The 27,632-nt window shown below is 44.6% G+C and overlaps 1 protein-coding gene across 4 annotated transcripts in view; it reads left to right on the top strand.

Annotated features, from left to right (window-relative positions):
• Positions 1-8,819: 8,819 nt before the first annotated feature.
• TBC1D8 (TBC1 domain family member 8) overlaps positions 8,820-27,632 on the top strand; it is a 133,583-nt gene continuing 114,770 nt past the window's right edge. The window contains exons 1-2 of one of the 4 annotated variants that reach the window (XM_075336465.1): positions 8,820-9,042; positions 9,210-9,348. In XM_075336465.1, coding sequence (XP_075192580.1) covers positions 8,893-9,042; positions 9,210-9,348 — 289 coding nt within the window. In that variant the 5' untranslated portion in view covers positions 8,820-8,892. Of the gene's footprint in view, positions 9,349-27,632 lie in introns of all 4 variants that reach the window. The other 3 variants (XM_075336469.1, XM_075336468.1, XM_075336467.1) reach the window with 3 other exon arrangements.

Below are 27,632 nucleotides of genomic sequence, written 5' to 3'. Positions count from 1 at the left end.
GGGCGACTACAATTTGAAACAGAGCCGAAATCCCCACAAGCTGTTACCTATACGAAAGATCACCAGGTAGTCTGATGACGTATTTACACTTCCTATGATCAGCCCCTCATTCACTGCTCGGCCCCTCAGCCCACAGCTGAACAGATCATCTGTTGATCTCTGCAGTGACCAAAATATGATCTCAGGCTCCACCACAGTGATCACGGTGGGAGTGTGTACATGGACTTAAAGAGTTTGGTGCCAAATATGTTCAGTTAGGCATAGACCTTGTTTGCAACAGTGTGGGTAAAGCAGCAGCTATGGGCAGCAACCCTCAGCAGTCAGCTATACCCTGACTGGTTATCAAAAATAGAGGGGACCCCATGCCGTGCTTTTCAATGATTTAAATAAATAATTTGAAAAGAAAAAAAAAAACTGCTTGGGCTCCGCCTATTTTTGATTACCCTGGCTGGTTAATCAGACAACTGGGGGATGGTACTATCAAGATGGAAAGGGCCATGGTTATTTGTCTCCTTCCAGCCTGAAAATTGCAGCCTGCACCTGCCTCGGAAATGGCGCATCCATTAGATGTGTTAATTCAGGTGCTTTACCCGACTTTTCCTCATTGCTTTGGTGCGGGGGCAATTGGGGTAAAATGTTTGGGGCTGATGTCAGCTGTGAATTGACAGCTGACATCCAGCCCAGGGCTTACTAATGAGGAGGTATCTATTGGACACCCTCATTATTAACTCAGCAGTATGCAGTTAAAAAAAAATGCACATAAAGTGAAAAAAAGTATATTTGAATAAACAGTCCCCTCCACACCCTCATTCACCAATTTATTAATAAAAAAAATCTTCCAAGTTCTGACGTAAGCCAATTAGGAAATTAACACTTTCCCACACTCCCTCGGTCACCAATTTATAATTTGAAATAAATCCTGGAAGTTCCAGCATAATCCAAAGAGTAATGTCCGATGACGTCCATTGAATCCTATTTAGCTGCGTTTTCAGAACGTTCTCAGAACGCAGCTCCATAGGTCAATGTTGGTCTGCAGCAGCCAGGTTTTATGCATGAGCGTAAGAAATTCAGTACCTACCGCTGACCGGCGGTCACCCTTTTGCAGTCTCGTTCAGAGAACGTTCTTAGGAGGCTGCATAGGGGTTACAGTCGGTCAGCGGCAGCCCGGAATTTCTCATGCTTGTGAGAAATTCTGGGCTGCTGACCGACAGCAATCTAGGGAGCTGCGTCCTGAGAAAGTTCTCAGATAGCAGATCCATAGGATTCGATGGACGTCGTGTGATATTACTCTTTGGATTACGTTGAAACTTCCAGGATTTATTTTTCTATAATAAATTGTTGAACGAAGGAATGTGGGGGAGTGTTCATTCCCGAAACTGGATTACATCGGAACTTCAAAGGATTTTTTTTATTAATAATTTGGTGACAGAGGGCATGTGGTGGAGTGTTCATTCATATAAACTTTTTTTCTTTATGTGTGTTTTTTTTAACTGTATACTTGCTAGGTTAGTAATAAGGGTTTCTGATAATTGCCTCCCCATTACTAACCCTTGGGCTTGATGTCAGCTGTCAATTCACAGCTGAGGTCAACCCCAAAAGTGTTATCCCGATTGCAGGGCAATCGGGAAGATATGGGTAAAGTACCAGAATTGGCGCCTGTAATGGATGCACCATTTCTAGAGCGGCTGCAGGCTGCTATTTTTAGGCTGGGAACGGCCAACTAACCATGGACCTTCCCACCACGATAATACAAGCCTTCAGCTGTCTGTTTTACCTTGGCTGGTAATCAAAAATAGGGGGGAACACACTTCATTTTTTTTAAATTATTTATTTAATTAAATTTAAAAAAAGATGTGAAATCACCTTTATTTTTGATAAACAGCCAAGGTAAATCTGACAGTTGAGGGTTGCAGCCCACAGCTGTTTATTTTACCTGCGCTGATTATCAAAAATAGGCGAGAGACCAAGTATTGTATTATTCTTATCTTTACTGTAAACAGCAACAGCTAGGCAACTTCCACATGCAATAAAGCTTGTTGATTGGTTGCACTTCAGCCTTTCAACAAACTTTATTAACAGACGAAGAGTACCCGAACACGAACTTGGACTTTTTTTTTTAAAGTCCGTGTTCAGGTCCGAGACCCGAACACTCTATGTTCATTACGGACCTCGAACTTTACAGTTCGGGTTTGCTCTTCAATAATAATAATCTCTTCTGTCTGTAGAACTACCCTTGTGTGGCAGAAAAGGGGAGGGTTAGAAAACTTAAGTTTGTGACCTGCCGTGCTGTACTACTGCTGGGTCAGTCCCTTGCACCCATATAATTGTATAGCTGTCTGTAGGTTAACGCCTCTGCCACCGCATTAGGCAGAAGTATTCATCAGGCAAATTACAGCGTGTTTGATTGAACACTTTGGACCAATTGATTGGGCAATATGGGGGTCCTAATCGATTCTTACTTAAGGCTGCTTTTCACGCAGTAACATCACTAGCGATGTCGCTCGTGAAAGCACCCGCCCCCGTCGTTTGTGCGTCACGGGCAAATCGCTGCCTGTGGTGCACAATATCTCTAGTACCCGTCACACATACTTACCTTCCTAGCAACGTCGCTGTGGGCGGCGAACAGCCTCTTTTCTAAGGGGGACGGTTCGTGCGGCGTCACAGCGACATCACACGGCAGGCGTCCAATAGAAGCGGAGGGGCGGAGAGCAGCCGCATGAAAGTCACGCCCACCTCATTGCCGGCAGGACGCAGGTACGTTGCTGTTCGTCGTTCCCGGGGTGTCACACGTAGTGATGTGTGCTGCCTCAGGAACGACGAACAACCTGCGTCCTGAACCAGCAACAATTTTATGGAAATGAACGAAGTGTCAACGATCAAGTGAGTATTTTTGATCGTTAGCGATCGCTTGTACGTGTCACACGCAACAACGTTGCTAACGAGGCCGGATGTGTGTCACGAATTCCGTGACCCCAACGACATCTCGTTAGCGATGTCGTTGCAAGTAAAGGGGGCTTTAGCGTTTGGGAAACAGTATTGCATTGTGTTCCGTTAATTGTGTTTATGGAGGAACAAAATCCTTATAAAAGTTGCACATTTTACGAGAAATATACTAACAGTCAACCAAAAGTAGCACCATAAAAATGGTGCTATGAAGGGGGTCTGGAAGACCTTGATGGCTCTATGTTCATCCTATAACTGTGCCCTGCCTGACAGCGGCCATGTTTCATCTTCTCTGTGAACCCTGTACTTATCCCCTGGCCTCCTGATGAACCTACTTTGGGGAGGGGAAACGCATTGAAGCTGTGCAATGAATGCACCTTCTACAGGGAAGTAATTTCACTTCTTCCATTTCACAGGGCTTTGTGCAATTACATGTTTGCTATCATGCTTAGCATCTTTATATTGTAGTCAGGCCCAGTTTTCTATGTTACTTATTGTTTTTTATTGTTTGGTCGGGTATGGTACGGTTAAAGTGTGCCTCACATTAGATTCCAAATGTTCAGGGTATGATTTAGGTAAATGGGGGCTCCAGCCTTCTCTAGGGTGTTATACCCTTTGCCGTTAGGCAGGTTGACGTTTTACGGCTATGCCAGGACTATTGTAGCCTGGTTTCTTATCATATGAAACTTTTTCAATAACCTATACTGTATTCAAATAGTGATTGCACCCCGCACTTTATTTATTTCAACAGGCCTGTACTTTGCACCTTGTCTATGGTTCCTTGACAAATTGTCTGGTTGCGTTCTTTGTCCGCTGTGTCCTTGGAAGACCACCTCGGTACATGGCTTACAACAGCTCTCCTGACATGTCTGTTTAACAAAATATTACCATGTCTGAAACATCTTTTATTATACCTCTAAACCATACAATTCTTTTATTATTCCTCCTACATAAAAACCCCGTAAGTGTGGTGTCATAATAACAAGTAATATACAGCCTTAATAATTCACGGATACTTTCCTCCCAACAGCAACTTTCTTTGGGTCCAGTTGGACATGTGACTGCTGCAGCCAATCACGGTATCTATCCAGTTTCCAGTTAAAGAAGGTGAGTTAACAAGGGTACAAACACACCCCTTTAGTCGTAATGGTAACAGAAATAACAGAGGAATAGAACAAAACACAGTTTTATGAGAAGATGCTCCAAACCTGTTAGGGTACGTGTCCACGATCAGGACCTGCTGCATTCTAGACGCAGCGGGTCCTGACCTGCGGGGCCACAAGTTCCCTCTACAGGAGACCGCAGATGCTCGTGCCCACGATCAGAGTTCGGGGTGCTGCGGTCTCTCGCTTGTGTTCTCACTACGGAGGACTCAGCAAAGAATTGACATGCTCGCGGCTCCGAAAGCCACACCGCAGGTCAGTTTTCAATGAGGGCCGTACATTCAGAATGGGCAAGGGATTTCTAGAAATCCCATCCACTGTGCTTGTACTGTACAAAGCAGAGTTTTGGATGCAGTGAAAAGACGCTGCATTCAAATTGCTGCAAACACTCATCGTGGGCACACACCCTTAGGGTACATGCCCACGATTAAGACCCACTGTGTGCTGGACGCGGCGAGTCCTGACCTGCGGGGCTGTGTGTTTCTTCCGCAGGAGACCACAGCTGCTTGTGCCCATGATCAGTGTTCGGGGCACTGTGATCTCTCGCTTGTGTTCTCCCTACGGAGAACACTTATGACTCCGCAGCAAAGAATTGACATGCTGCAGGTCAGTTCACTGCGGGCAGTACATGCACAGTAGGCAAGGGATTTCTAGAAATCCAATCCACTATGCTTGCACAGTACATCACAGCGTTTTGGACACAGCTGAAGCATTCTGCGTCCAAAACACTGTGAACCCTGATCATGGGTACTCAGCTTTAATGCAGTATTCCAGTAGCTAGAAATTATCACCTATCTGAAGCATAAGTTATAACTAGGGATGATCAAATACTTCTATTATTCAGCTTTGCGAATATTTTCCGAATACCTCACCGCTATTCGACTATTCGCGATTATTCGATGCACAATGTAAGTCTATGGGAAACCCAAATAACAACTATTCAGTACTATTCGGGCCTCCCATAGACTTACATTGCGAATAGTTGAATAGCGGCGAGGTATTCGGAAAATATTTGCGAAGCCGAATATTTGAGGTATTCGATCATCCCTAGTTATAACCTTTAGACTGCTGGGACCCCTACTGATCACCAAAACACGGCACTTTTACCCCCATCATCACGTAGCGGATGTGCACATGCTCGACACCAGATTTATGTCTTCTGGGGATGCTAGAGAAAGCAGTATAATGCTGTGGCAGTCCTATAAAGAATAAACAGAGGTGGGGATGACCATGGACATCACTGCTCTATTCTATCGGTGATATAAGGGCTGATTAATGGGTGTCTCAGGCTGCTTTCACACTACGTTTTTTTAACATGCGTCATAAATGTTTTTTTAACGCAAAAACGGATCCAGTGCAAATGCGTTTTCATTTCGATGCATTTGCAATGGACTCGCGTCAACATGCGTTCACCTGCGTTTGCGTGCGTTATAGTGAGGATCCAGCGACTTGCAGTTTTTTAACTTTTTCCAAAAACGCTACTTGTAGCGTTTTTGAGCTGCGTCCAAATACTGCAAATTGCTGGATCCTGACTAAACAGCATGCAAACGCATGTGAACGCTGGCATGCTGATAGACAGGATCCTGCTTGCTCTACTGAGCATGCCCAGAAACCAGTCTCTCTCTCCCCCTCCCTATCTCTCCTCTCTCCCCCGCCTGAAAGCAGAAGACGCTCGTAACCAAGGTAAATATCGGGTAATCGCAGGCTTAGTTACCCGATGTTTACCTTGGTTACGTGTGCAGGGAGCAGGCAGCCCTGCTCTTAGCAGCTGCAGACGCTCGTAACCAAGGTAAATATCGGGTATCCAAGCAAGTTACACGATGTTTACCTTGGTTACGAGCCTCCGCAGCTGTCAGATGTCGGCTCCCAGTATTTCATGTTCAGTTCCCCTCACTCCCGGTCACATGACTCCAATGCCCGCCCATAAACTTAAAGTGACAGGATCCTGCAAAATAACACATGCGTTTTTCTTTGCAAACAGGATCCGCTTTTGCAGCAAAAAAATGTTCATGACGCATGCTAAAAAAACGTAGTGTGAAAGCAGCGTAAGAGGTCAAAAGCCCACCCTACTAGAAGTTATCAAGTATCACGTGGATAGGTTATAACTTCTTCTGACTGAATTACACCTTTGAGATCTTTTCCCATCACGGCCATTTCTCCTTTGTTTTGCTTTATCATCTTCCAAGACCTATAACATTTTTGGTTTTCCTCTGATCTAGTGGTACAAGGGGTGTTTTTTTTGTAATTGTAGTTTTGAATACAAAAATTTATGAAATTGAATAATGTACTCAAAATGGGGGGAAAAAATCCTTTGCGTGGGAGGAGAAATAAGCCATTCCACTATTGTTCGGTTTCATTTTCATTATGTGATAATATTTCAATTTTCATTTTTTTTATATAAATGTATGTATTTTTGACCCCTTTCAGTTTTTACCTCCCCCTCTTCCAAGAGACAGAACTTTTTATTTTTTTCATCAATATAGTGTCACGCAGTAACTATCGGGGTTCTGCCATGAATAAGGGTGTCCCCAGCGAGTGTTGCAACAAACAGGGTACACCGGGAACACGATACGAGGGGCTGCTGATAAGTCTTTGGCTTTACCCAGAAAGAAACGAGATAGGATGAAACTTTACATTTATTCCACATACTCTCCACTGATGTCAACACACTTCTTACATCGGTATTCCAAGTTCTGTAAGCCTAGCAAAAAGAAGGATTTTGGTTGTGCCTCAAACCAGGCATCCGAAGCAGCCATGGCATCAGAAATGGTGTGAAATTTGGTACCTTTGGGGTGTTTCTTCAGGTTTGGAAATAGATGATAGTCAGAGGGAGCTAGATCTGGTGAATAAGGTGGGTGGTCACCAGCTGGAAGCCCAGCTCTGCCAGTTTTGCTGTGGTCACTTGTGCAGTGTGAGCGGAGGCATTGTCTTGCAGGAACAAGATTCCTTTGGACAGCTTGCCGCGCCTTTTGGCCTTCAGAGCTGCCTTCAATTGGTCCAAAAGTTCAATGTAACACCTTGCATTGATGGTGGAACCCTTTTGAAGGTAGTCCACTAGTAGCACACCCTCCTGATCCCAAAACACAGACACCATCACCTTAGTGGCTGATTTTTGCACCCTGAACTTCTTTGAACAAGGAGAACCACTGTGCCTCCACTCTTTTGACTGCTCCTTGTTTTCAGGGTCATACAAATAAATCCAGGTCTCATCCATAGTGACCAGTTGATCCAGAAACGCTGACAAATAGTCCAGGAAGTTTTCACTCGCATGCTTCTCTGATCTGTTGTCAAACATTTGGGGACCCACTTTGCAGATAGAGTCCTTATGTCCAAATGTTCATGGATAATGATGCAAACACAATCACGGGAAATCCCCATGATGTCTGCCATTGCTTTAGCTGACATTCATCGATTCTCCAGTATGAGATTGTGCACAGCATCGACAATCTCCGGAAGAACAACCACTCTCTGTCGTTCAGGACATTCCTCATCATTTGTGCTGAAGTGGCCCATTTTAAGTTTGACAACTCAGTTCTTAACTGTGGAATATGAATGGCATTGATCCTCCAATATCTGCGACATATCACCATGAATATCCTTCGCGGACTTTCCTTGCAGAAACAAGAATTTTTTCACTCCTCTGCTCTCAGTTGCTGTGAATATTGTATTAGACTCTGCCATGTTATTTTCCCGCGTGCGTAGAACACTGTTGTTATAAGCAACAAACACAAAATTTTGAAAACAGAAAATTAGACACATAAGGCTTTCAGGTGATGTAACATTCATTACAATAGAAACAAAAAAGATCACAAAGCCAAATACTTAGCAGCAGTCCCTCGTACAACGGTGGGCCCTGGTGCTAGGGAGAGGGGAGCAGTGTCACCTCCTACACGCACCTGAAGTTGATCCCTCCACTCCCTAACATCCCTATAAGAGTCCTTCCCCTTGTTGCCGATCATGTGCCTAGGCCTGACCTCACCACACTGTTTAAGCTGAATTTTAGTTTAGTGAAAATCACCTTTTCCTAATTTTATCAGTATATAGTACTGACCGACCATCTTGAAAATACCGCCAGCACCTGACATGTATGGGGTAAGCTCTGCTTCTCCGCCCACTCAGTATATGGTACTTACATGTGACGTCCACTGTAAATACCCATTAGATGTTATGACTTTACTCCAGGGATCAAATTTAGCATGTAATAGGGTATATGGAACAAACCCCCCAGGGTGACAGCGCACTATTGTCTATGCTGATGTGGACAGCACGAGCCGCTGAGCTCAGTGATTGGCTGCAGCGCTGTGGACATGACTCACTGCTGCATCTATCAACAAAACCCTGGCAGTTGCTTTAGTTAGCGCTGGATCCCAGGAGGGGTTTTTGTTTTTTTTGTACATTTTTGAAGAATTAAACTTTGAAAGAGGACAACCCCTTAAAGATGTGGTTTTTGGGAAAGGGGAAAACATCAAGACCTCTAAAAAGAGAAGTGAAGCCAAACCCAATAACAAGGGGGGCACAATGTGAAATTAGAGGGTCCCAACTAACATCAGAAAATCCTATTTAGCTCCATATACCCCCATGGGGACGAAACCTTAGAGAAGGCGGCCATGCCTGGGATAAATGGGGATCTGCCCTACAAAGAGTAAATAACTAGATATATGTAATCAGGGCATGATGGAGCTTCGTCTGTCAGATCTTATGGCGCTCTTCCATCTGGGCAGGGGTACTGCTTTCCTAGTTGTGCCCCCAGTAGCCAGACACTAATGATCGCCCTTTGCTAACCCCTATGCCTCCCAATACGCCGGCGGCAGGCAGGATGCCATTCCCACCCGTACAGGCAGGCTGGGGGAGAACTTCCTCTCTGGATGCCGGAACTGTGTGTGCAGTGTGTACGAGGAACAGCACGGATCCGGCAGGCACCGTGCGGCGGCCACAGGTACAGGATGATGGGGGTCGGTCTGTGGCGCCGGATGACAGGCGCTGATGAATGGCGCGGGCTGTGTGGACGGCAGTGATTACCGGGGAGGGAGAAGCCCGGAGTGCAGCAGGCTGAGCTCAGCCCGGGCAGCACGGCGCTCACCGCTCTCTCTCCCGGCAGAGCAGCCGCGCACGGACAACATGTGGCTGAAGCCCGAGGAGGTCCTGAAGAACGCGCTGCGGCTGTGGGTCACACACAAGGCCAACCAGTACTTCATCCTGCAGCGCCGCCGCGGACACGGGGACGGCGCCGCCAAGTTCACGGGTGAGTCCTGCACGGGAGTGTGCTGCACGGCAGGCCCCACAGACCGGCCACCGACACTGTGGGAAGGCAGCCGGGGCCAGTCACAGCACGTGCCCATAGAGATGTGTGATGTGCTGCCCATAGAGCTGTATGATATGCTGCCCATAGAGATGTGTGATGTGCTGCCCATAGAGCTGTATGATGTGCTGCCCATAGAGATGTGTCCATAGAGATGTGTGATGTGCCCATAGAGCTGTATGATATGCTTCCCATAGAGATGTGTCCATAGAGCTGTATACGGTGCCCATAGAGCTGTATGATGTGCTGGCCATAGAGATGTGTCCATAGAGATGTGTGATGTGTGATGTGCCCATAGTGCTGTATACGGTGCCCATAGAGATGTGCCCATAGAGATGTGTGATGTGCCCATAGTGCTGTATACGGTGCCCATAGAGATGTGCCCATAGAGATGTGCCCATAGAGATGTGTGATGTGCCCATAGTGCTATATACGGTGCCCATAGAGATGTGCCCATAGAGATGTGTGATGTGCCCATAGAGATGTGTGATGTGCTGCCCATAGAGATGTGCCCATAGAGATGTGTGATGTGCTGCCCATAGAGATGTGCCCATAGAGATGTGTGATGTACTACCCATAGAGCTGTATACGGTGCCCATAGAGCTGTATGATGTGCTGCCCATAGAGATGTGTCCATAGAGATGTGTGATGTGCCCATAGTGCTGTATACGGTGCCCGTAGAGCTGTATGATATGCTGCCCATAGAGATGTGCCCATAGAGATGTGTTGCCCATAGAGATGTGCCCATAGAGATGTGTGATGTACTACCCATAGAGCTGTATGATGTGCTGCCCATAGAGATGTGCCCATAGAGATGTGTGATGTGCCCATAGAGATGTGTGATGTACTACCCATAGTGCTGTATACGGTGCCCATAGAGCTGTATGATATGCTTCCCATAGAGATGTGTCCATAGAGCTGTATGATGTGCCCATAGAGCTGTATACGGTGCCCATAGAGCTGTATGATGTGCTGCCCATAGAGATGTGCCCATAGAGATGTGATGTGCTGCCCATAGAGCTGTACGATGTGACTAGAGAGATGTGCCCATAGAGATGTGCCCGTAGAGCTGTATGATGTGCTGCCCATAGAGATGTGCCCATAGTGCTGTGTGATGGGCCCATAGTGCTGTGTGATGGGCTCATAGTGCTGTGTGATGGGCTCATAGTGCTGTGTGATGGGCCCATAGTGCTGTGTGATGGGCCCATAGTGCTGTGTGATGGGCCCATAGTGCTGTGTGATGGGCCCATAGTGCTGTGTGATGGGCCCATAGTACTGTGTGATGGGCCCATAGTGCTGTGTGATGGGCCCATAGTGCTGTGCCCATAGAATTGTATAAATTGTCTATAGAACTGTGCCCATAGAAGTGTATTGTGTTTATAGCACTGTATGATATGCCCATGGAACTGTGTATCCTGCCTGCAGAATGCGTAATATGCCCTCAGCAATGTGTGACCTGCCCGCATCACTGTGTATTATGCCTGCAGCTTTATACCCTCAGCAATGTGCATCATGCCAGCAGTAATGCATAATATGTCCTCAGCAATGTATATCATGCCCGCAGCATTATGCCCACAGCAATGCGTGACCTACCCATTGCAGTGCATGACCTGCCTGCAGCAATGTGTATGATGCCTGCAGTTTTATGCCCGCAGCAATATGTGACCTGCCGACAGCAAACCAAAATATGGCCACAGAGATGTGTAACATGCCTATAGGATATATCCATTTTGAAGGGTGCCCTTGTGGCCCACTGTATAGTCTAAAGATGGGCAGTAGGTTACACGGGGCATTTGATCTATGGATCTTTGGTAGTCCAGAGGGCAAACTACTGATGTAACATTTATCTTATGGATAGGCCATTCATGGTAGAAATACCACTGTGCCCCAGTACGGTCATTGTAGTAACAGGAGCCCCATGGGGCATTAGATGGCACTTTGACTTTGTGCCCTTCTCCACTCTCGCGTCTTACAGATGCGATATGGCAGACTGTAGAGGAGCTTAAAGGGATGTAGATGTGACGTCTGTCAATCACGTGATAGGACCGCCCACTGGACTCGTGTACAGACAGATTTCTATGAATAAAATGTGTGTTTTACTGAAACTTCTCCCACTAAATTGTGTCAGTCTGATCCTCCTGCTCCATAACATCCATTCAGTATGGCAGGTTCCCTTTCTTAGCCTATATAATTAGGAATGCATCCAATGTTTGATCTTCGCGCCGCTGCTGAAATGTGGAGTACTGCAGCACCCGCCAGAGACCACGCCATCTCGTGGGGCTAAAATGGCCTTTCTGGGTGGTAATGAAATGGTTAATATTCCCGATCTTTAGATAATCCATACTACAATGATCATTAATTGGGGCTCTGTGTCTGGTACGATTAATCATTGTTATGTCTGATACTTAAACAGCCCATATCGTGTTAATGGGAACCTGTCAGGACGACGATACTACTGAAACTAGTACTAAGACCTATCCTGTCATAGCGCAACAATAAGGCCTCGTTCACATGTCTGTATTTAAACACGGACGTGAAATATTGGCCCTGGTGTCAATCCGTCTGTCATCCGTACGTCCATTTTTACCATCAGTGTTTTTCACAGATGGACCATTAATGTGAAAGCTCGTATTCTTTTCAATGTCGCATATGTACAGCACCTGGATTGTACACTGATGCTATCCGTGCGCTTCACATGTTTGTCACAGACCCATAGACTTGTATTGGCCCTTGTTGCCCGTTCTCCCCTCCCCACACAAGATGGACACGTGGTCAATGTAAACACAGGCATTTGTATAACACCATAGACTATAATGGGCATATGTGGTATCCATGAAAAAAATAGATACAACACTGATGTCTGAATGAGGCCGTAGAGTGATGCCTGATTTCTAGTCATTTGATATGCTAGCAGTGAGATTTGAGATCACATGCAAATTAACCTAGAAGTGCATTGGGGTGTGTCCGTGTACTCACTGTACCTACCCCTCCCCAGTGCACTTCCACGCTAATTAGCATATGATGTAAATGCTTGCACTGACACTTTGGATTACTACAAAAGTTATCATTTTTATTGTACAAAGACATATACAAATCCCAGTACAATCCTCCTGGCAGGTTTCCCTTTAAAAGACAGACTGTGACTAGATCAGGTGACCTTAGCTGAATGGCAACCTGCAGCCATGTTTGCGTAGCCTATTTGTTGTAGACAAACTGGTGATCCCTTTTGGGCAATTCACTAAGTGACTGTACTCATAACACTTTGGCATAAAAGCACAGGGGAGTGAGATTGGTAATGAGACTGTGTCAGTTACCCAATGCAGGCCTACACAACATGCGGGCCACCAAAGGGTTTGCTGCAGCCCGTAGACCTGTCAAGCGAACACTGCTCCCTGCCGCTTAATATTCAAATATATATGCGTCTTTCAGATATGAATACATTTAAAAACCTGAGCACTAGGGCAATGCAGAAGAGAACCTGGTAGCTTGTGCTCCGATGTAAAGCAGCGTGATGAGGTCAGCATTCTGGTGAACTCATCATGCTGTTCCCAGCGCCGTAGAGGTAATGGATATGTTGGCCCCGGTAAACGCTCCATGGTGGAGTTCAAGATTAAATGTGTGCCAGGGCACACACCCAATTGGGAGATATTGTTAAAGGGGGCACAATACAGCTAGGGGCAGGGGGGATATTATGGAAAAGGGCTGTTTAGGGAGATATTTTCGTGAGGGCGTGTATGTGTGGGGTTGTGATATTACAGAGTGGCACAGTGTGGGGGGATATTATGGAGAGATGCTGTGTGGGCATCACATTATGGATAAGGGCAGTGTGGGGGATATTATGGAGAGGGGCAGTGTGAGGGATGACATCATAGAGAGGTACAGTGTGGTGAGGACGACAATATGGAGATGGGGCAGTGTGGGGTAGAGAGCTTTTGTGCAGCAAGCACAGTAAGGGGCACTTATTTATTTAGGGGTGCAGCATGTAAGATTTTATTATAATGATACTTTTGTTTTTAAGGGAACCATGTTGGGATGTTCTGCTGAAGGCAGAGAAGAGGGAGGTTTGCAGAGACAAGCTCTGGGCATGAAATCTCATCATGGTATCTGTACCTCGTGGAGGCAAAATGGACGAGATGACTCCCATTAAAAAAGATTACCTCTATTAGGTAACTGGATATATAAGTGCATCTCAATAAAATAGAATATCATCAAAAAAGTAACAGAAATAAACCCTTGAAATAGATCAGTGTTTATAATGACTCTATAATATATGCGTTTCCCTTTTTGTATTGAATAACTGAAATTAACTTTTTGATATTCTAATTTATTGAGATGCACTTGTAAATGATTATTTGTGATGCTGACTATGTCTCATCAGTACTGTGGGTCCTCTATGATCCACCGTCTGATGATGGCTGGTAACACACACTCCCAGCATGCCCTTACCATTGTTAAGGACATACAAGGAATTGTAGGTTCTAGCAATACAATTGTATATGAGGCTGACCTGACATTACAATTGATCTCTGCACTACTCTTCGTGCTGTATACATGTACTGATGGTGGTTCTTGTCTTCCAGACATGTGGCAATCCATAATGCGCTTGATGGCTGTGTTTACTCTTAGTCTAAAATCTCTTTTAAGTTTTTAGTATTTTTCTGAAGAGGATTTCTTGAGTTTCTGCTCCAAAAACTCAGTTTAATTTAGCGTGTGTTCACACACATTTTTGGAGCAGAAACTGAACAGAAACTCTCAAAATCCTTCTTGAATACTTAAAACGTGCTTCTGGGGATGTATTAATGTACTGATGGTGGTTCTGGTGCTGTATTTGTATAAGTACCCCTTTAAGTTTTCTTTCTCTCTCTCTCGATCACATTATGACTCCAATGCCCACCCTTAAACTGCAAGTCAAAGGATCCTGTAGTAGAACACTTGCGTTTGCATGCGTTCAACAATAAATCAACAGGATCCAGTCATCTGCGCTTAGCATTTTTTTTACGCTCGTCAAAAAAATGCTGATGTGAAAGCAGCCTTAGGCTGCTTTCACACTACGTTTTTTTAACATGCGTCATGAACGTTTTTTTGCTGTAAAAGTGGATCCTGTTTTTACAAAGAAAAACGCATGCAAACGCATGTGATATTTTGCAGGATCCTGTCACTTGAAGTTTATGGGCGGGCATTGGAGTCATGTGATCGGGAATGAGGGGAAATGAACGTGATAGACTGGGAGCCGGCATCTGAAAGTTGCGGACGCTGGTAACCAAGGTAAACATTGGGTAACTAAGCGAAGTGCTTTGCTTGGATACCCGATATTTACCTTGGTTACGAGCGTCCACAGCTGCTAGGAGCCGGGCTGCCTGCTCCCTGCACACGTAACCAAGGTAAACATCGGGTAACTAAGCGAAGCGCTTTGCTTGCTTACCCGATATTTACCTTGGTTACAAGCGTCCGCCACTCTCAGGTGGGGGAGAGAGGGAGGGAGGGGGAGAGAGAGGGAGGGAGGGGGAGAGAGAGACTGATCACGCCAGGATGGTTTCTGGGCATGCTCAGTAGAGCAAGCAGAATCCTGTCTATCAGCATGCCAGCGTTCACATGCGTTTCCGTGCAGTATAGTCAGGATCCAGGAATTTGCAGTATTTGGAGGCAGCTCAAAAATGCTACAAGTAGCGTTTTTAAAAAAAAAGTTAAAAAACTGCAAGTCGCTGGATCCTCACTATAACGCACGCAAACGCAGGTGAACGCATGTTGACGCGAGTCCATTGCAAATGCATTGAAATGAAAACGCATTTGCACTGGATCTATTTTTGCGTTAAAAAAACGTAGTGTGAAAGCAGCCTAACAAGTGATTTTTGCTCCAGAAGGAACCATGTGACAAATGGTTACCATTGACGTCAAAATCTATATGTTTGTGTCCATTTACTTGATTGGTTCCCACAAATACTGGACTGCAGGGACACATAAGTTGCCCTTACATGGTTGATAAGGATGGGCAATGTGTTTTGTAAAATCTTTGTAGGCTGAATCTTATTATTAATATATGTATACAAATAATGTTGATAATAATCAGGAAGTCTGTTCTGCTGATGGGATTTCCAGTAAATATGTATTGTGTTATCCACAAAATGAATGGGTGTAAAACCCTCAAATAATTTCTCCATATATACACTTTATCTGACCCATCTTTTCATTGTGATATACCGTACAGTCATGGCCAAAAGTTTTGAGAATGCTACAAATATTAATTTTTACAAAGTCTACTGCTTACGTTTTTCTAATGGCAATTTGCATATACTCCAGAATGTCATAAAGAGTGATCAGCTTTACAGCAATTACTTGCAAAGTCAATATTGGCTAAGAAAATGAAGTTTAACCCCCAAAACACATTTCAACATCATTGCATTCCTGCCTTAAAAGGAGCAGCTAACATTGTTTTGGTGATTGTTCCATTAACACAGGTGTGGGTGTTGATGAGGACAGGGCTGGCGATCAATCAGTCATGATTAAGTAAGAATTACACCACTGGACACTTGAAAAGGAGGCTGGTGCTTGGTATCATTGTTTCTCTTCAGTTAACCATGGTTATCTCTAAAGAAACACGTGGAGCCATCATTGCTCTGCACAAACATGGCCTAACAGGGAAGAGTATCGCAGCTACAAAGATTGCACCTCAGTCAACAATCTATCGCATCATCAAGAACTTCAAGGAGAGAGCTTCCATTGTTGCCAAAAAGGCTCCTGGGCGCCCAAGAAGGACCAGCAAACGCCAGGACCGTATCTTAAAACTGTTTCAGCTGCGGGATCGGACTACCAGCAGTGCCGAGCTAGCTCAGCAATGGCAGCAGGCTGGTGTGAGTGCTTCTGCATGCACTGTGAGGCAGAGACTGCTTGAGCAAGGCCTGGTTTCAAGGAGGGCAGCAAAGAAGCCACTTCTCTCCAGAAAAAACATCAGGTACCGACTGATATTCTGCAAAAGGTACAGGGAGTGGACTGCTGAGGACTGGGGTAAAGTCATTTTCTCAGATGAATCCCCTTTTCGATTGTTTGGGACATCTGGAAAGCAGCTTATTAGGAGAAGAAGAGGTGAGCGCTACCACCAGTCTTGTCTCATGCCAACTGTTAAGCATCCTGAAACGATTCATGTGTGGGGTTGCTTCTCAGCCAAGGAAATCGGCTCACTCACAGTCTTGCCTAAAAACACAGCCATGAATAAAGAATGGTACCAGAATGTCCTCCAACAGCAACGTCTCCCAACTGTCAAAGAGCAGTTTGGCGCCCAACAATGCCTTTTCCAGCATGATTGAGCACCTTGCCATAAAGCAAAGGTGATCACTAAATGTCTCATGGAACAAAGCACAGAGATTTTGGGTCCATGGCCTGGAAACTCCCCAGATCTTAATCCCATTGAGAACTTGTGGGCAATCAATAGACGGGTGGACAAACAAAAACCAACAAATTCTGGCAAAATGCAAGCATTGCTTATGCAAGAATGGACAGCTATCAGTCAGGATTTGGTCCAGAAGTTGATTGAGAGCATGCCAGGGAGAATTGCAGAGGTCCTGAAGAAGAAGGGTCAACACTGCAAATATTGACTTGCTGCATTAAAGGGAACCTGTCATCAGAAATTTTGCTTTAAACCTAAATGTTTCCCCTTCTGCAGCTCCTGGGCTGCATTCTAGCAAGGTTCCTGTTGTTTTTTTGCTCCCTTTTAGACGAAATATAATACTTTATAAAGTTGTACCTTTTGGGATGCAAATTTTCTAAATCGTCCATGGGGGCGGGCTCTCTGGTGTCCGTTATGTCCCTCCTGCCGATTTACGCCGTCTCCCAACGCAGCATTTCATACTTCCAGGATGCCGCCCAGTGAGCCTGTGGTCCGGCGCATGCGCAGTGCCACTGTAGCGGGACTGTACACTGCGTGCACAGTGTTGACCGCTGGTGACGTTTGCGCAGGCACGAGATTATGGGCGGCGCTGTATTGTCATCGCAAGTGCCCGCGCTTTCCCCTCTGCCTCCAGTGTTCTGCGCAAGCGTTGGCCAGATGACCGCACGTCCCCTCTTTCCCATCTTTCCCTGTAGCAGGAAATAGATGGGAGGATCGGAGCAGGACACCACCGGTTACGGCCAGCGCTTGCGCAGAACGCTGGAGGCAGAGAGGAAAGCGCGTGCACTAGATTATGGGTGGGCACTTGCAATGATAATCACAGCGCCGCCCATAATCTCGTTGGGGGACGTCGTAAATCGGCAGGATGGACATAACGGACACCAGAGAGCCCGCCCCCATGGACGATTTAGAATCCCAAAAGGTACACCTTTTATAAAGTATTATATTTGGTCTAAAAGGGAGCAAAAAACCAACAGGAACCTTGCTAGAATGCAACCCAGGAGCTGCAGAGGGGGAAACATTTAGGTTTAAAGCAAAATTTCTGATGACAGGTTCCCTTTAACTCATTCTATCTGTCAATATAACCTTTTGGTCCTCACAATATGATTGCAATTATATTTCTGTATGTGATGTAAACATCAGACAAACACAATTAAAAACCAGAGGGCAACAGATCATGTGAAAATATAATTTTGGTGCCATTCTCAAAACTTTTGGCCATGACTGTATACTCAGTGTTACGTGCCAAAGGCTGATGGATGGCACAGAGCTACATCCCAGTCTATATGAAAAGGCAGGAGACTGGTAAAAAATTAGTAAGGTTTTGTGGTTCATCTTGGCAAAGCCATTTTGCCTTTTTTGTTGTAAATGTTGGGCTCCTTTCACATCTGCTTTAGATGCCCTGTTAGTAACATGTATTTCTGACCCAAAGGCTACGCTCCCACCATGAGCTTTAGATGAGTATTTGGTGTTGCGGAATTTTTGCAATTTTTAGATTAATTGTGTATTTTTACATACATTTTATCACTTTCTTTTTTGCCTTTTGTTGCTATGTCATTTTTTATATAAAGCTGCTTTGTGCTTTATACTTCCTGGTACTTGGCTTTGACACGACTCTATTGATAGTCCTGCAAGCTTACATGCATCTTTGGTTGCTTTTATTGACGCAGTGAACATCTGCAGGGACAAAAACACACTAAAAATTCATCGTGGGCAAAAAGTCTAACTCAAACACTTTATTGTAGTAAAAAAAACCCTTGCATTCAAGAAAAAAAAGTAAAACTAATAGTTCATGGAGCTCACCCACTTGCAAAATCCAAGGCTGGACTCAAAGTACAGTGGAACCTTGGTTTACGAGAACAATCCGTTCTGGGAGTGTGCTTGTAAACCAAGTTACTCGTCTAGGAAAGCAAAATTTCCCATAGGAAATAATGGAAGCTCAGACAATTCATTCCACAACTTGTTAAATGTCCCATCCTGGTCCCCTATTGTACCATTCCACACACACACGCACACACACACACACACACTATGCTCACCCTACCAATCCGTGCCATCACCGGACTCCTGGTTCTTGTAGTTCGCAGGTACAGGATGTGTATCGGGTAACCATCGCGACCGATGCCAAAGCTTCCGCTGCCAGTGAGTAGCGGCTGACAGCGAAAATTCCTCCATCGTTGCGATGGTTACCCGATACACATCCTGTACCGTCGAACTACAAGAACCAGGAGGCCTGCGAGGGAACGGAAGGCAAGGTGAGCATAGTGTGTGTGTGTTTTTGTGCGGGCTGCAAGAGTGGGTCAGAGCGCGGTGAAAGTACGGAACCGGAAGTGTGTGCGGTATTTGCTCGTACAGCAAAGCTTTCTCGTAAACGGAGTTACAAATTTACAGCAAGCTTTGCTCGTATAGCGAAATACTCGCACACCAAGTTACTCGTAAACCGAGGTTCCACTGTATACTGGAGGGTGCGTGGATCAGCAGGGGCAGCTCAGCATAATAGAAGAAAGTTAGAAGTCCAGCATCCAGTACATTAAAATTTCTTCTTTATTAGGTTAATTCATAAAACGACAAGGATAGGATAAAGGTCCTGTTCTGACGCGTTTCGAGTGCATTATGCTCTTTGTCATAGCATATTATCATATTATTATATTGTAATATGCTATGACGAAGGGGTACTTTGCAGCCGATGCTACGATGTCGAGCGCGATAGTCCCCGCCCCAGTCGCAGCTGCGATATCTTGTGATAGCTGCCATAGCGAACATTATCGCTACGGCAGCTTCACATGCACTCACCTGCCCTGCAACGTCGCTCTGGCCGGCAAACCGCCTCCTTCCTAAGGGGGCGGGTCGTGCGGCGTCACAGTAACGTCACACGGCAGGCGGCCAATAGAAGCGGAGGGGCCGAGATGAGCGGGACGTAAACATCCCGCCCACCTCCGTCGTTCCGCATAGCTGGCGTGAGCCGCAGGACGCAGGTAGGAGATGTTCCTCGCTCCTGCGGCTTCAAACACAGCGATGTGTGATGCCGCTGGAACGAGGAACAACATCGTAACTTCGGTATTTCCCAATTAAGGCTGGGGCCACACGGGGACTACTGCGATCCACTTGCATGACACTCGGCTCGTGCTGGCAGTACAGCAGAGCCAAGTGTCATGTGTGTGTCCTTGCAACTGAGGTCCGTTCGTGCGAGCAGACCTCAGCTGCGGGGGGCGGGCCGGCACTCAGGAGGGGAGGGAGGGATTTCTTTCCCTCTCTCCTGCATAGCCGGCTATTGCCATTCTCGCACTGCACTAGCGGTACACCGGTGTACCGCGAGTGCAGTGCGATTTTTCTCTCGCCCCATTCACTTGAATGGGTGCGAGAGAAAGAGTCTCAGCTTACAATCGTGGCATGCTGCGATTGTTTTCTCGGTCTGATTAGGGCTGAGAAAATAGTCGCTCATGTGCGCTGACACACAGGCTAGAATTAGTCCGAGGGGAATGCGATGTTTTATAGCACTCAACTCGCACTGTTTTTCTCGCTGTGTGGCTTAGGCCTAATGGAAATGCCGGACCCTACACCAATGATACGATTACGACACTTTTGCGCTCGTTAATCGTATCATAAAGGATTTACATACTGTGATGTTGAGAGCGACGCCGGATGTGCGTCACTTTCGATTAGACCCCACCGACATCGCACCTGTGATGTCGTAATGTGGAAAGGGCCCCTAAGAGTGTGTACTAAGAGTCTGGATGCCTGTGCTGGACTCCTACCTTTCTCACCCTCCCCCACCCCCAAAATGTACCTAAAGGTATCTATAGCCTTTAAAAAAGCAACACATTCCTATTATTCTACAGTTTCCTTACCTCAGTTGGATCCCTGCAGCATCACACGTCTGTCGCGTTCAATGAGACTAATGATGGATATGTTAAGGCTTTGTTCACATGTAGCTTTTTTTCCCCGAAGCATTTCTTTATTTTTTGCAAATTAGAAGCTGCATTTTACAGTGCGAGCAAAAGCTATGAGATTTCCAAGCTCTAATGTGCACACTTGTTTTTTTTCTGCAGTGATTTTGAAATCCGCAGCATGTCAATTATTTCAGCAGCATTTTTTTCACTCAATGAGAAAGGACAAAACAAAGGGGATGAGAGACGAGAAATGGCAAAAAAAGAGAGATGAGAAAGGGCAAAATAAACACTGAAAAAGGTTTTTGCGGCATGTTTAGTGAATAAAACTAGCTTTATTAAATGTGCACTGTGAACAAAACGCACATATAATCCGCAGCTAAAAAAAAAAAACCTGCAGCAAAACCTGTTTTTACTGCCAAAAGAGCAGTTAAAAAGCTGCGTGCGAACATAGTCTTATGCAAAATTGCTGTGAAATATTCTAAAATTTTCCATTTGTGGTTTTGAAATCAATCTTGATTTGATCAAAAAAAGCATAGGTAGTGGGTAAAACAGGTTTTTTTCTTTTTTTCTTTTTACACATCCCATTTAAGCACTGTCACATATTGAATTTTTTTGTAGGACAGTATAGCGCTGTAGATTACACTATTTTCTCATCTTTTTTGCAGAATCTTACTGTACTGTCTAAGTTTACTCGTTGATTACTATAGGTTTTATTTGGCATTCTTTTATGTTTTCTCTCTTGATCATGCTCGGTGAGGGAACGTTGCGTTCATGCTTTGTTATTATACTACACATTGGCGCTCTGATCCTGGCATGTACTGGCCTGAGCGCTGGTTGCGTGTTATACAGGGGCTGCTTTCTTCTCTCCATTCACCCTCAGTGCCCCATCCCTTCATCTTTTACACCACAGATTGAATTGCCTGTGATCTGGTGATGGTTCTGACGTGAATCTCTTTGTTAATGGTTCAATAGACTTTAATTACTGTATAATGGAGGCCGTTTATGGCGGTGCATTAGCCTATTATTGCTTTACTGTGTGTAATCATCTGTGTACTTTAATTTAACTCTGCTCGTGTTCTGTTATATTTCAGAGTAATGTCCCATTACTGCCATGTTTGACCTTACAGTATCAGCCGGGTTCTCGTATCTTAAGCATCCTTGTCCTGCCTGCAGTCATTGTTTCTCCATCATAAGAAAAGAAATGCAGTGTAAGGGATAAAAGGAAGATAAAGCACATTTATCCTGGATCAAATTATATATATATATATATATATATATATATATATATATATGATAAAAACTGCATCTAGAAGTGCTGTTCCATAAATTAGACATGAATAGCTCCAATTCCTAAAATTAGATTCACATTTAGCAACTTATCAACCTGACACTGATACGAATATATGTTACAGGCAATGTATGAAACCCGCCATTCTATAGAATACCTAGGCAATGTATACAATCCCTGTCGTTTTCAGGCAAGGTATGATATCTGCGTTGTTCTATACTTTCCCAGGCATTGCATAAAATGTCTAGGTATTATAAAGAATGACAAGAACTGCTCAGGGAAAGTCTGATATAATGCCCAGATTGGAAAAGTCTTTAGTAACAAACAGTCAAAAAACTAATGAAAGAAGAAATCCTAAATGAACAACAGGATATCTTTACTGGGAAAAACACAAAGAAACAGAAGTGTCATTCCTGACTATTAGTGTTTAGTAACAAACAGTCAAAACATAAAAGAAGAAATGCAAAATGAACAACAGGATATCTTTGCTGGGGAAAAAAATCCAGATCGTCAATCCGGCGAAATGCTGCATGTGTGAAATGGACCTAAGACTTCTCCCAAGCTGCACCAATCCTCCCGAATGCTCTACCCCAAGAAACTAGGATGATCAACAACTTACACAGCTGCAGACGCTCCTTAAAAGCACATCTTTTTAGGGTGGCCTATCACCTTCCATAATTCAATTCATATATATCCCTTATTGGTTTGAATAGGCGGCATTATGGAGTATCCAGTTGTGGCTACTATACAGTTGAGAGCTGTGCTATAATGAAAAATAGTGGAATATTATTTGTGGAGTCCATAGAGTCCATTGGCTGCTGTTAGAATCCTGCATAATGCTATGGCTGCCATTCATAATGAAAGCCATAATGCAATGTGAACAGAGCCAAGCAGTAAAAGTGATATTATTTATACGCATACCAAGCCAGGTAAGATGATATTTGAGAATTACACCAGCTCCATTTTAACTTGTCCGTTCTTTTGAAGTAGAACCAGTACTACGTCCCTACGTCCCTTGTTATTCACTATGACCAGGACGCTTTTTGTTTTTGCATCTTTTGTTTCTACCTTGCCCTCACCAGAGCCATACAATTTTATTTTCTCATCAATATAAACATTAGGGCTTGGTTTTTGCAGGGCATGCTGTAGTTTTCATTAGCACCATTCACTTTGCAATCCAGTATACTGGAAAACGGGAAAGAAATTTTAAGTGGGATGGAACTGTTAAAAATTACTCTAATTCCAACAATGGGTTTTGCTTTTATGGTGTTTAGTTCTTGACCCGGAGCTTGATTCTTCAACTCATTATGATTACAGCAGCATCCAACGTGTGTGTGTGTGTGTGTGTATGTATGTGTATGTATATATGTGTATATATATGTAATGTATATATGTGTATATATATATATATATATATATATATATATATATATATATATATATATATATATATATATATATATTATATATGTGTGTATTTAATATTTTGTCTTAATAAAATCAATAATTTCCAATATTTTCATGGGCTGAACTCAATGGGCTTAAAGAGAACCTGTCAGGTGCAATATGCACCCAGAACCACGAGCAGTTCTGGGTTCATATTGCTAATCCCTGCCTAACCGTCCCTGTATACACTAGCATAGATAAAGAGATCTTTAGAGAAAATATTTCTAAAGATCTTCTATGATACGCTAATGAGGCCAAGGACTAGTCACAAGGGAGTTGGTTCCTGCGCTCATCCCGCCCTCTTAGAATGGTAGCACACCCACAGGGACGTGCTAACATGCTAGTCAATGCAGTATCACCAGTGGTGACGCAAGTACCTGTGTCTGCTGATCTGAATGCACTTCTGGTCATGCACAGTATAAAGCCGGGTGTATGCGTCCCGGGTTCCGAGACGTCTAGTGCGCATGACCGGAAGTGCCGGGACTTCTGATCAGCGGACACAGGTACATGCATCACAGCTGGAGATGCTGCATTGAATAGAATGTTAGCACAACTAACAACCTTGCGACTAGTCCCTGCACTCATTAGCATATCATAAAGGATCTTTAGAAATGCTTTTTTCTAAACATCTCTTTATCTATGCTAGTGTATACAGGGATGGTTAGACATGGATTAGCAATATTCACCCAGAACTGCTCGTGGTTCTGTGTGCATATTGGAGTGCATATTAACAGGTTCACTTTAAGTCTACTTCAACCTTAGGGGTACTTTGCACACTACGACATCGCAGGTGCGATGTCGGTGGGGTCAAATTGAAAGTGACGCACATCCGGCATCGCAGGCGACATCGTAGTGTGTAAAGCCTAGATGATACAATTAACGAGCGCAAAAGCGTCGTAATCGTATCATCGGTGTAGCATCGGCGTAATCCATAATTACGCTGACGCGATGGTCCGATGTTGTTCCTCGCTCCAGCAGCAGCACACATCGCTGTGTGTGAAGCCGCAGGAGCGAGGAACATCTCCTACCGGCGTCACCGCGGCTCCCGTAGGCTATGCGGAAGGGAGAAGGTGGGCGGGATGTTTACATCCCGCTCACCTCCGCCCCTCCGATCCTATTGGCCGCCTGCTGTGTGACGTCGCAGTGACGCCGTACGACCCGCCCCCTTAATAAGGAGGCGGGTCGCTGGCCAGAGCGACGTCTCAGGACAGGTGAGTCCATGTGAAGCTGCCGTAGCGATAATGTTCGCTACGGCCGCTATCACAAGGATATCGCAGCTGCGACGGGGGCGGGGACTATCGCGCTCGGCATCGCAGCATCGGCTTGCGATGTCGCAGCGTGCAAAGTACCCCTTAGGCTGCTTTCACACATCAGTTTTTTTGCAATCAGGCATAATCCGGCGCTTTGCAGAAAAAACGCATCCATTTTTTTTCTGCCGCCGAATGCGTTTTTTTCTCATAGACTTGCATTAGCGCTGGATTGTGCCGCATGGCCTTGCGTTGCGTCCGGTTTTTGCCGGATGCGGCATATTTAGCCGATGAGGCGGCCAGATGGAACGTTGCTTGCAGCGTTTTTTGTCTGCGGCGAAAAACCGCATCGCGCCGGATGCGGCGTGATTGACAATGCAAGCCTATGGACGCCGGATGCGGAATCCTGCGGCAATAAACGCATCCGGCGGCAGGATGCGGTTTTTTGAACTGCGCATACTCAGTATCAAACCGGATTTGTCAAAAAACGGACGGGCCGCATGGAAAAACTTATGCAACGGATCCGTTTTTTTCGCCGCATGCGTTGCATAGATTTTTGAGCCGGATTGTGCCTGATGCAAAAAAACTGATGTGTGAAAGCAGCCTTAAGCACCATGAAACGTAACATTTTTATTTTTCTGTTGATGGAGCCGAGTGAGGATTTCTATTGCATGTATCACTGATACCAGTTTGAGGTATGTATGACATTCCAATTGCTTCTGGCTTTCCAATTTTTTTATCTCTGTTTTTGTTACCATGTAAGTTAAATAACTATATTTAATTTTCCTGCTAAATACTGCAATACAATAGTATTGCAGTATATAAGAAAAAAATGTTCTCCTTTGTAGCTCAGCCTGTGGTTGAGCTTCACAGGAGTACCAAAATGGCAGCCATGGGGTCTTCAGCAGACCTGTGGCTGCCAGGGCATCCCATTGGTATTTCATGATTATATCATGAAGGGCTGATGGTATCTGGCACATGCAAAGGTGACTTCACCTTCTAAATGGTTGATAGCTACGGTTGGAACTCTGCTTTGGTCACAGCCTTTAGACAGAAATACTGGCTATGTAAAAACAACTAGCATATACTGTGTGATGTGGGCTCAGCTCCTGAGCTCCCTTCACACTTGCAGACCAGGACTTTTATTCTTGTCCTAAGGCTAATTTCACACATCAGTTTTTGGCATCAGGCACAATCCGGCATGTGCCTGATGCAACGGATCCGGTGCAGAATATGCAAAAACTGATGTGCCTGATCCTTTTTTTTTGACGGTTCCAATATACCGGATCCGTCAAAAAACGGATCGGGCGCATCTGTTTTTGCAATCTTTTTGTCCGTTTTTTTTGCTGGATCCGTTTTCTTCAATACATTGGAGCATGCTCAGTTTACAAAAACTGATCCAGCGGCCGGATCCGTTTTTTACCGCATTACGCCTTAGGCTTCCATTGTAAAACAAGCTGGATCCGGCGCGATGCGTTTTTTTTGCTGGACAAAAAAACGTTACAAGATACGTTCCCTCCGGCCGCCGCTTTAGGCAATTTTGATGGATCCGGCAAAAGCCGGATGCAACGCAAGGCCATCAGGCACAATACGGCACTAATACAAATCAATGGGTATAAAACGGATCCGGCGCCGGATCAGTTTTACCCGTTTTTTTACGGATTGTGCCTGATGGGAAAAAACTGATGTATGAAAGTAGCCTAATGCGGAAAAGAGTAAAATACTAACTATATGGAGCTTCACTGACAATGCTTCATGGGGAAAAAAATATGCAAATTAGAGTTAAACTAGGAAAGGTAGCTGCCCTATGAGTCCAAGTCTTTAACCAGCTGTGCCACAGGACCAGAAGCTCAATTCCTGCTTGCAAGATCATTTCTTCCTTTCTGCGAGAGAGCACTAGCATTATTTGCCGATGAGTCCTATTGATGACCCATTGAATTTGGCAAATATTTAAAGAAATGTTTTCAATGAGCCAAGGAACACCGCCGGCTGGAGTGTCTGGTTCCTGTTATGTTTCTCTTCTAGGAGGGTCAGGATATGGAAAATGACTACTGCTGTGAAGGGTTTGAAATAGTTATTTTCTATTATTTTCTTAGTTTATCCTAGATATTTTTCCTTTGCACTGTGATGAAGAAGGTTGCTCCTTTTGGTTATCACTGTGTATGCGTGTGTGCGTGTGTGTGTGTGCGTGTGTGTGCGTGCGTGTGTGTGTGTGCGTGTGTGTGTGTGCGTGCGTGTGTGTGTGTGCGTGTGTGCGTGTGTGTGTGTGTGTGTGCGTGTGTGTGTGTGTGTGTGCGTGTGTGTGTGTGTGTGTGTGTGTGTGTGTGTGCGTGCGTGTGTGTGCGTGCGTGTGTGCGTGTGTGTGTGTGTGTGTGTGTGTGTGTGTGTATATAATATATATTTATTCTAATAAACATATATATAATATATATTAAATATATAAAATAAATATATATTAAATATATATAAAGTAAATGTATATTAAATATATATATATATGAAATATATATAATAAAAATATATATATTTATATATTAAAAAATGTGTGTGTGTGTGTGTGTGTGTGTGTATATGTATATGTGTATATGTATATATATGTATATATATATACTGTATATAATTGATGCATGTTAGTTTGTCAGCGTTGTGTGCGTCCAGCACTGCTCTGTAGTGCCCATATTATGTGGCATAGTAACTGATACTGCTACAAAGGGTGTGCGTGCTCCTAGCAGCCTAAATCTGAAGGCACTTGTCTGGCCTCTATTTAAATAGAATCTTGTGCTACCAGAGGGGGATGGTCCTCACTTACTAGCGTAATTAATAGGTGTGTGATTCTTGTTTTCACCTTCCGGTTTTGCTGCAGGTGTATTGACAAGCTGAAGCTGTGCCACCTCCATGATTCTGAGAGGAAGAATTCTATTTTCCAACTGTGGAACGTAGTGTGTTTAAGCTTAAAGGGGTTGTCTGGGCTAAAA

Source organism: Anomaloglossus baeobatrachus, chromosome 2, assembly GCF_048569485.1.
Source record: "Anomaloglossus baeobatrachus isolate aAnoBae1 chromosome 2, aAnoBae1.hap1, whole genome shotgun sequence".
Taxonomy (NCBI): Eukaryota; Metazoa; Chordata; class Amphibia; order Anura; family Aromobatidae; genus Anomaloglossus; species Anomaloglossus baeobatrachus.
This window is presented reverse-complemented; position numbering and strand designations above follow the sequence as displayed.